The sequence below is a fragment of the Limulus polyphemus genome, unplaced genomic scaffold (assembly GCF_000517525.1).
Source record: "Limulus polyphemus unplaced genomic scaffold, Limulus_polyphemus-2.1.2 Scaffold110, whole genome shotgun sequence".
NCBI lineage: Eukaryota > Metazoa > Arthropoda > Merostomata > Xiphosura > Limulidae > Limulus > Limulus polyphemus.
In genome coordinates this window covers 792560-804105 of record NW_013665720.1, presented here as the reverse complement: position 1 = coordinate 804105, position 11546 = coordinate 792560, and the positions used below count along the sequence as shown (strand labels likewise).

Here is an 11546-nt window from a genome sequence, read left to right as displayed (position 1 = left end):
GTTAAAATTTCGTCGGAACGAAGTTACGGAAAAATCAATTAACAAACGGAGACGTAACAATATGTATCTAGACAATAGTCGTAACAATAACTGAAATCTGGTATCATAGTTATTAAACATACAGAATTATGATTATATTATATTGTTACGACAGCGGAGGTCACGTGACACTAGTAACACGTGATAAGTGTCTAGAAGGTTCATGAAGAGGCCAGTGCATTCTAGATGCCCTTTATTCTTGTATATAAGTGTGGCAAATAAAGCGAGATAATTAATTGGATAGCAGACAAAGAGATAGGGAGACAGATAATCAAGTCAAGCCGTAAGTAAAGTGTGTAAATCATTGTGAATTATAGCGTGTGTTGAAGTTAAAGTGACTGTGGAAATTATGTGTATTGCAAAGTTGTATTGAGAAGGAATAAACTAGTTTTATTTAAGAAAGGACTTGTATCACTGAAGTTCCTCTGGAAGAATTTTTACGGGAAATTAACAAACGACCAGAGACGTAACAATATCAAAACAATTGATTTATATTCTATATATAAACAAATTATACATTTTTTTATACAACATTACAAATTATACATTTTTTTTTATACAACATTACAAATTACACATTTTTTTGATACAACATTACAAATTATACATTTTTTGATACAACATTACAAAAACAAATTATACATTTTTTTATCTCTATAATTCTAATATAGTCTCTATTCATGCCTGTAAATATAAAAGATCAATTCAGTTTGACAGATCAATACAGCTATTAATAAAATCATAAATCAAAAGGTCTGAGATTTGTATTTTCATGTTTCTGCCAAGGACTGTAATATTATTATATGCCAAAACAATGTTAATTAAATTAATCTTTATAAACACTTGCTATACAAATAAAGTTACATCCTTAGTTTATGCCAAAAATGAATATTTTGTTTCATACAATATGATGCTCAGGCAAAGTTGGTATGTGGCTTAGCATTGATGTCATTGTATTCTCTGTTTTATTTTTGTCTGGAATGCATTTCAAACTTGGCTATATTATATTCTGTATATTTTAATTGGTATATTTTATTGTGTATATTAGTTAACAGTTTTGACCAATACAAGTGCATCACTTTATTTGTCAGCATATTTACCATGAACACTTGCTTGGTGCATGCTTAAGAGTTTCTACCATCTGCAGCTCATCCTGGCACTTGGGGTGAATTTGTCTACATGCCTCTATTGAATCATTAAGAAGTTCATTATTGCAAGTTACAATAACGTTATCAAATTTAACAAAGCTAGGATTTTACCTCTATAACACTGGAAAATTCATAAATTTAAGAAAATAACAGGACTTATGAATGTGGCAGGTCTTGGAATGTTGACTTGTTCTTCCTGCCCTTCACAGGCAGAAAGTCCCCAATCATTCTTTGTACAGAATCCCCTACAGTGTTCTCTCACGAGGCACTCAGGACAGCAACCTGAAAAATTATGTTACAGCACTTGATCTACAAACTGGCATACATTTGATATGTCTAGACTATTTATATGCATGATAATAAGTATCAATGAAAAAAAAAAGCTATTCATCATAGGACATACCAGTGGTGGTACAGATTTGGTCCAGGTCTTCCCATCTATCCATTGGTTCCTCCACCATGTCCTTCTCTACTTCCACCTCTTGTGCCTGGGCTTGTGAAACCACTCTCCCTTTAACGGCAAGTTACTGGAGAAGTTCTGTGTACTTTTTTTGGTTGGGGATGATTTCACCCAGCCTCATTAGAACTTGCCACTGGTAACCTAAAGGAAGAATGCAGAACAAGGAACAACAGTTGCCCAGTTAACTTAATATTGTATGCAGAGAAAAGCAGTGCAACCTTTCGACACTAACAGATGACTAAAAGATCATTGCATAGTATACATTTTACTAAAGACAGGATTCTTATTCTTACTGAAATGGATTTAATTGTTGTTAAATGTTAATAATGGTTTATAATGAGTAAATTTGATGTAAATATCAAATAACATTTCAAGTAAATATATACTTACGCATTGCAGTTTAAAGCATTACAATTGCTTTCATTAGGTTTGACAATTTGTTTGCACATTTTCAAAAATGATAACCTTCTTTGTAAGTGGTTGTTGCATCTTCAAAACACTCGAGATGAGAGAAGGCTTGGTGAAATTTTTGATCAATGTAGTTTCTTGGACAGCCCCAACTACCAATGCCGGTTGAAGACTCTTTCTACTACCTTTTGCTTTGAAGGGATACAGAATAACTTCTCGTAGAATGGACAAAGTTTAGTAAAGAATCCATTTACTTTCAAACTTCTTCAAGACTTTTGTTATCTTACAGTGATGGAAGCAGTTTAGAAATCAATAAAACAAGAGAACAGATTGTTGTAGGCTGAGGACTGGTTCTTTGGGATTGTTGCTAGTGCTTTACCTATGATGCTAAAAGAACTGAACAAGTGCTTTTCTGTGGAGGTTGAGAGCCTTCAATTTTATCAGTCTGTTGTATAGCAGTGCAGCTGGCTACTCTTTTAATTGGTTATGCATCAAGAAGTCTATCTGCTTCTTTCAAAATAGCATCAATGATACTGTTCCTCAAGGCAGAGTTAACTACTTCTGATTCTGGAGGATCATCTTTCAACCAAACAAAACCATAGCTTGGATCCAGAACACCAGTCATGAGATAAATCTGTAAAGCTGTAAAGCTGACTGCTTTCACAAACAAAATCAGTGTGTGAAGTTACTTGCAACTACACAGACCAAGACTGATACCTCATAATTTGATTTCAAGGCTTGTCTCGAGATCCCACCTCTGGTTTTTTATATAAACATAAACTTTTGCTGTTGTATTAGGGTTAGTTTAATAATTTGTATATATTTTTCAAATGCAGAGTAGCTATTAAGTTAGCACTAATATAAACTATAATTATTGGCAGTTTCTGTCATGTGAATTTTAGTTTTTGCTGTGTATCATATTTTTATTATTTAATCATTGTATATTTCATCCTATAGATGAAATATGTGAAAATAATTTTTTTATTTATCAGCTCTAACCTCTACTTGCAAAACTTAATCTTGGAATTAAAAATTGATAGCAAATATGGGTGTTCAAGCCCACATTGCCCCACATTTAAAATTGTCATTCATCATCTGCAGCCTGTTGTCGGAAAGTGTTTCTTTGTAATGAATTAGAATTAAAACAGATTACTTCAAGTGGACCACTGACGGTGATAAGTAAAACATCTGAAAATATACTTTTATGAACAGTATAACAAGACCTAAGATCTCGAGGTTAGGAATTAAAACAAACACATGAAAATTTACTTTCTCATTGCAAATTTCAAAAACATAATACTAAGCTTATCCAACCATTTGCCTTACACATTGCACTGTTACAAAGTAAGTACAGGTAGGTTATTGATTTGTTTTAAACACCTACATACCTGCTAACTACAAAGGTTAATCTTTAACATCTTTCACAGCTATGTGCAATTGGAATAACATAATTTAAAAGTGCATAGAAATGTTTTTATTTTTTATTATAATAGTTTTTGACAGTTTTACTCTAACAATTTTTGGCAGTTTTTATATAAAAATTCTCTAATATTTTGAAATTTAACATTTTATAATACTTGCTGTTTAATATATTGTAAAATTTCAGTTAATTCAATCTTATTTTAAAACCTAGAAAAATTTAAGTAATTTAAATTTTTTAAAAACAGTTTGCATCCAAATTCTAAACTTAAAAACATTGTCTCTAAAACATACATAATAAAATCTTTTAAAATGTTTCCAAAGTCAAATATTGGTGTTATACATATGCATATTCTTCAAAATTAGTTTAATAGTACTATTTTACAAATATATTTACAGTTTAAATAACTTGTTTTTAACATTCAGAAAAGTAAGTTATTATCAAAACTTACTCTAAAGTTACTTATATAACAAGAAAGTGAACAATTTAAAATGTTTTTCTTTCATTGCAGATTTTGTTTGCAACACGTTGTATTGTAATCATAAGTTTTTTAGCTCAGTTGTTAAAGCATTTTAATATACATTTTACATAGGAATTCACTGTTATAATATCATGCATACACTACATTTTTGTAATGTAATTTTTTGATAGCCTTACTTCACAAAAATTTAATTCTTAGAATTATTTTTCTGGTTATTCAAATGTTAAATATTCAGTTGTTTATCTTCTGAAAGTGAGAATTTTTAAATCTATGTATTTTCTCTATTAATATATTTTCCCAATTAACAAGACATGAGTATGAGAACATCAGTGAAATATAATTACATTCACACTAATTTTCTAACTACTTTACTTAGGAAACTTTAAGCTACTAACATTTGTATTATTCTGACTGTTTCAATTAACAATAAAAGTGTTTTGATGTAATTTCTTTTAAAATTTTACATTCACATAGTAAAGAAATGTGAAAAATTTATTTGATCGAGAAACATCTGTGGCACAGAAGGGAATTTTTGGAAGTCTGTTTTGTAGATGGCACTGTATAATATGCAAATTGTACATGTTTACTTGCTGGTATAAAAATAAAAAAATAAATTTCCTGTGTTTCTTCTGGTCTCCTAAAGATAGTGGAACTTTTTCTACTAAAACATGTAGAGGTTTTAATTGTATATTTTACTTTTAACTTGCACAATAGATTATTGTGCCTTTTTAAATGTTGAATGTTCGTATTTTATGAAATCTATACACAATGATAGTCATAGAATATATTGAGAAACATACTTTTAGTGGAAAGTGACTGCTGTTGTAGTTATGTTTTACTCTGAAAACTGTACAAGTATCATGGTTTAATATATTTTTCACATCCATTGTAGAGGCTGTAAGACTGAGTGACCTTCATGTGGTTTTAGGATATATTAAGTGTAATACAGATTAATGAAATATAAATTGCATAAAATTACTTGTTTTTTCATTTAAGCTGATATGACACTATGTATATTACTTTATAAAAGTTATTTTTTATTAACAGTAAACTTAACATTTTCAGACTTATAAGAAAAATGCTCATTTGGTAAAAATATTGACAAATTTTCATATGCAGCACTTATAACCATTCATAATATTACTTTGTTAGTAAGTGTTCTTATAACTAACCATTTACTGACCGATACATTTTTGCTGAAAGATGTAAGATAATGAATTAAACTGATTATTAGGTTTGACTTTTTTTTTTTCAGATTGCTTTTCAAGTACTATTGTAATTCTTTTATTGAGAAATGGTGTAATGAGCTCATGATATGCTGTTTTACACCTCAAAAGTAGGAAATTTGTTGAGGCTCTACAGCCAGCATTCATTTTATGATTAATAAATAATCTTTTTATTCTAAGAGAAAAAGAATGTTTTAACAGTACTGTTACGTCTCCGTTTGTTAGTTGACTTTCCGTAACTTCGTTCCGATGAAACTTTAGCAACACAAGTTCTTACTTAATAAAACTGGTTTATTCTTTCTGAATATAACTTTACCAATACACTTATTTTCAACAGTCGCGCTAAAACAAACGCTATAACGAACGTTAACTTTAACAATACTTTCTCACTGCAGATCAATTACTCACTACCTACACACATTGTTCCGTCACGTTGTCACCATCTTATATATATACCAGACTACCCTATATCTAATAATCTCCCGACTATTCCCGAAGGTTCGAGAGGTGGCGTGACACTAGTCACGTGACCTCGCTGATGCAACAGTACCATATCAGTATAGCCTCGATGAAGGCAAGAAGATAGTACCCTTTATATCACAATGACATGCAGTAGAGTACTGGTTATAACAAAACATTTTGTTTTGCACAAAATATACACATCTATATGTAATCAGAGAAGGAAATACTGCAAATTTTATTTGTTTCTAAAGATACTTGTAGAATTACTTGCTAGTATTATAAGAAAGAACAGTCATGTCTCATGACATCTTTTACTCATAAATAAAATTGCCCAAACAAGCCTTGGCATAAGATAGAGACATTACTATGCATAATGGAGCAGGTTGATGTATGTTTGTATTTTCATGAGTGCCTTTTTCTGAGAATTGCACAATGTTACTGGGGTGATAATACCCTTGTATTTGTCTTGTGATGTTACTGTTATCTGGTGGTAGGCTTTTATGTGTCTTGTGATGTTACTGTTGCATTTAAAGCAGTTTACACACAATATACATTTATTTACTATTATATTCCTATCTTGTGCATATATTTTTGTACTTTTTAGATCCAAGCTTCAAGATTTTGATCCATTTAAAAACTCTAAGGAAATGGCATTTCAGTCCTCTTTGGATGCAGCCCTGTACTTTGGAAAACACATTTTAACTACCATAGAACAGCTTCAGCAGAAGCTTCATAAAGATTCTCCTGAAGTTTTTGAGCATTTCCAGTTATTTCTTCAGGTAGTTTGTCTCATTTGCTTCCCATTCATTTTTTGATAGTTAACTTGAACTTTTCATTACTATACATAATTGTATATTACTAAGAGGTCTGTATTCAGATTAATTGATTTATAACTTTCTATGTATCCATCTTCCTAAAGATGCTGATTACTATTTGTTAGTATAACTGTAAAATTATGAAGTATGTCACTGTATTTGAGTTTTTTTTACTGACTAATGCCTAGCGTCTTTAAACTCAAACAATAAATTAGGCTTTTGTGTGTTCTAACAATTCAGTTAATTCATATGAAGTTGTACATTTTTATGTAGAGTTTTTATTTTGGAGGAAAAATTGGAGACTGTTCTAGGGTAGCTGTTAATATAGAGAAGGGTAAACTGTGGGAAATGGCTGCAGAATGTAAGGAGGAAATTAAGCTTTTGCATGCAAAGGATACAGGAGCCAACAATGACTTTCAAATAGTTAAAACAGTACTAATAGGGCTAGTAGTAGTGTATTTAATGATAATGAGCAGATTCTATTAAGTAGCAGATTTCAGCTTTTTGCTTGTTCAAATGATGAACTTGAGGAGGGAGGGATAACAAAAAGGACAGATAAGGATGGGAGTGACAAACATAAGGAGGTTATTGTTATAGGAGATTCTTTAGTAAGGCACATGCAAAGGATAGTCTGTAAAGTAAATAGGGAGGAAAGAATTAAATTATGTTATCCAGAAGCAGGGGTGGGAGGATATAACCAACAGAGCAAGTGATGTAGTCCTGTAATGCACATATAGCTAATGATGTAGGGAAGGGTAGATCAGAGGAGCTTATTGTTAAGTACATGGCATTAATAAAAGCATTCAAAGAAAAGGGTCATAATAACTTAATTCTACCAGGGATACTGCAAAGACTTAGTTGTTTGTAGGAAATTATAAGTAGATCACTTAAGCTGAAGACTAAGATTAGGTTAATATGTAAAGAAGAGCAGGTTGGCTTGTTGGATGTGTTGGATCAGTTCACTGGGAAGAGGGAGCTTTTTGGAATGGTTGGTTTACATTTAAATAGTGTAGAGGCTGGCTTGATTGCAAGGACTATTAACTCAACTGTACAGGTAACATTAAACTAGTATTAGACACTGAAAAGGGCCAGAATAATGAAGAAAAATTTAAATATACAGAGGGTATAGTATGAAAATAAGGTACAAAGGTAATTTTAATGGTTGGCTAAACTGTTATTAATGCAATGCTAAAAATATAAGAAATAAAATGGATGACTTTAGAGCACTGGTCAGAACAAAAGATTTTGATATAATGGGAATAATTGAAACCTGGCTAAATATAGAAAAGCTTGATAACAGATATTGCTTTGAAATACAAGGTTAAAAGTTGTTCAATAGGAATAAATAGAGCACTAAAAACAGAGATAGGAGTTGATTTATATGTACAATGTGAGTTACAGCATGTTCAAGTTGAGGATATCAAGTTAATAGCAATGAGGTTGAATTTATATGTGGAGAAGGCTTTCAGTTGAAATTTGTTACATACCACCAAATGAAACTGATGAAATTCATGAGAAACTTTACAGTGAGATAATAAACTTAAATGTTAATGAGGTGTGAGAGATTTTAAATTTAGGTATATAGATTTGGAAATGTTAAAGTCAAATCATGAGGGAGACACGTTTTTAGAAACTGTTAAGGATGGATTTCTTCAACAATTGGTAAGGAGAAATGGTTGATAGGGTAGAGATTTGGCACCATTTGAATACAAGTGATCGTTGCTCAATTAGATTTGATGTTTTGCTGCATGTGGAGATACGGAATAATGAGATTTTGGTTTCAAAAAAGAAAATTTTGAAGAGATGAGACAAGAATTATCTGCTGAGAATTGGGAACTGAATTAGTTGGAGATACTGATCAAACATGGAAACTTTTTAAAAAATATATTCAAACATTCAAGATAGGTATGATTTTATTGGTAAAGAAAGGTGGCTGCAAGTAAATAACCAGGGCGGTTCACCAAGGGTATAAAGGGTAAGATTAAAGAAAATTATTGTAAATATAAGAAATTTATATTGACTGCAGTGATGGGAGATTAATAGAAGATCAAGAGAATTGGTCAAATGGGAAATTAGAAAATCAAGAAAGTATATGAAAATAAGTTGGTTGAAAATGTAAAAAATGAATAGTAAGGATTTCTTTAAAAACATTAAGTGTAAGCTAAATGTTAGGATGAGAGTAAGGCCTTTGAATGATGAAACAGGAAGGCTCGTGTCTGATGATTATGGGATAGGGTTATTAAATTCTGCTTTTTTTCTTTAGTTTTTACTCATGAATATTTCAGCAATATTCCTCATCCTAAACAGTTGCTAGATGGAAACAATATCAAACGAGATGATAACATTAATTCTGAACTTGTTAAGAAAAAATTAGGAAGTTTAAAAATGATAAAGTTCCTGAGCCAAATAATATTTAACCAAGGCTTTGAAAGAGGTGAAGGATTGGATATGTGAGTCATTTGCTACTATTTTTTCTATGTCTTTGAATAGTGGGTAGATGCGAGGAAATTGGAAGTTGGCTAATGCTACTCCTCTATTCAAAGGAAATAAAAGCCTTATATCTGTGGTAGAAAAAGTTTTTGAAAGTTTGATAAAAAACATGCTTTGCAAAGTCATATAACAAAGTTTTAAATTTTGTTGAATCATCAGCATAGGGAAAATCTTGCCTTACCAGTCTTTTTACTTCCTTCAAAGAGGTTACTGCTTATGTAGATGAGGATACTTGTGTAGATTTGATGTATCTGGATTTAGAGAAATCATTTGACAAGGTGCTACATAAAAACTTGTTTAAAAAATGTGATCTCTGAAGTTGTATGGGGGATAGGTTGACTCATTGGATAGAAAATTGGCTAGATGGAAGGAAGCAGAAGGTTGTTATAAATGGAGTTCAGTCGAACTGGATTAATGTCACAAGTGGGGTACCTCAGGGCTCAGTCTTAGGACCTTTGCTTTTTTTGCTTTACATCAATGACATAGATGAAGGAATGGTCAATAGATTATTTATATTTGCTGATGACATTAAAGTTTTGAATGTTGCTGACTGTGAGGAGGATGCTACTGTTTTACAAAATGATTTGGGTTATTTAGTGAGTTGGATGAATAAATGACAGATGACATTTAATTGTAATACATGCAAGTTAATGTATGTAGGATATAACAGTGTGACTTATGAGCATAATCTGATTGGAATAAAATTGACACAATTATGCAAGTAAAAGATCTTGGTATTCTGATTTATTTCTTAAGCCATTCAAGCAATATGCTGTTGCTAGTAGCATAGTAAATAGGATTTTAGGTCATATCTACAAAAATATTGAATACAAGACTTAAAGAGGTTATAATTTCATTGTATTGGTCATTAGTTAGGCTAAATGTGGAATATTGTGTTCAGTCTTAAGCTCCTTACCTTTGACATTGAAAAGGGTTCAGAGGAGGGCTACTAGGATGATATCTGGGATGGAATGGTTGTCAAAAGAGGAAACATTGAGACCTTTGAAATTGTTTTCTATTGAAAAAAGAATTAGAGATGATCTTATTGAGATGTTTAATATTGTTAAGGAAATTGTTATTGTTGATGCATCATCCTTTTTTTTTGTACTTAATGGTAGAACTAGGAGACACAAATATAGATTTTGGCAGAGCAGGAGTCATCTTCAGCTAAGACAGCTTTATTTTGCTAACAGGGTTGTTGGCCTTTGGAATGGGTTGCTGTCAGATGTGGTAAATGTACTTAATTTAAGGGAAAGATTGATAAATATTTGAATGATATTTGAATCTATTGTTTAGTTTGATTTAGTGGATAGGATGGCTTAGATGGACCTAAAGGTCCCTTGTTGTCTCTTAATGCTACATTATATTATGATATGGTTATGTGCTGTGTGTGTGTGCAAATATATATATATATAAACAGAAAAATGTGAAGGTGATGAAATAAGTAAATTACACTTTTGGAGATAAAACACTTTAAAAACTTAGTTTAATTTAATGGCGACGTTTCGAGCAAATGCTCTTTTTTTCAAGCCAGAACACAGATAGTGACGAATTACTGCAGAATGTTCTGAATACACGGGAAAAGAATGTAATGCGAGTTAAAAATACAAGAAATAAACAATATAGTGTTGACAATGTAACAAGGCTAAAAAAAAATAGTGATGAGATAATGAAGAAAATATATAATTAGACAAATATATAATTAAATGGTTAATATTGGAAAGTTTAAAAAACTATTAAAAATCACGTTAAAGCGTCGAGCTATAGGTTTATCTAGATCTTTAATCCAAATGCTACACAAGTGTTCTCATGTGCGTTCAGAGAGCATACAGTTTTGATGTACATGTGAAATGGCTGTTAACAGTATAGGCTGACTTAGAGTCCTTAACAGATGTTCTATGATTGATGTAAGGGCAAGCGTTGCATCTGCTCCTCTGGCAATTGTACATACAGATTTCTGTGTAACATGGTTGTTGTATGTTGTTCGGAAGTTGACTGTGGACGAGTATATTTTTAGTGTTAGTGTCACGTTTATAAGAAATCAAGGGTTTATTAGGAAACCTGTGACTGGTGGTACTGTCCTGTGTTAAGATGTGAAAGTTGTCAAGCAGTATATGAGTTAGCTGTGTGTTGAATGGGTGATACGTAAGTGTAAGGGGGAATGCTTTTATGATTGGTGGTAGTAGAAGTGTTTTTGTTGAAGTGAGGTTGGACACGTGTCGTAGGAATCTCTAAATTTTCCAGCGTGTTGGTGTTATAATTACTGAAATGATTTAAGCTGGGCAATCTCTGCAAACTAGAATTTGAATGTTTTTTGTGTGTATGTAGATTATCTTTAGTATGATGAAGAAGAGTAGTAGGGTAGGCACGTTTTTTGAAAAAATGAGCATCTCGATGGATTTACTATTATAATCTATGTCATTACTACAGAGCCTGTGTAATCTGGTGAGTTATAATTTGGGAATGTTCCTCTTAACGTAAGGAGGATGATTGGAGTGGAAATGTAAATAGCTATGTGTGTCCATGGGTTTATAATATACAGATGAGGCGAGATGGCCATCACCAGTCACGGAGATATTCATGTCAAGAATGAGATG

General features: G+C 31.6%; 1 protein-coding gene across 3 annotated transcripts in view; it reads left to right on the top strand.

Moving 5' to 3' along the window:
• The window catches only part of LOC106471163 (protein-glutamate O-methyltransferase-like), a 50533-nt gene that overhangs the window by 20768 nt on the left and 18219 nt on the right, over positions 1-11546 (top strand). For all 3 annotated transcript variants that reach the window (XM_013931754.2, XM_022400619.1, XM_022400627.1), the window contains one exon: positions 6249-6423. In XM_013931754.2, the coding sequence (XP_013787208.1) occupies positions 6249-6423 (175 nt within the window). The remainder of the gene's footprint in view (positions 1-6248; positions 6424-11546) is intronic.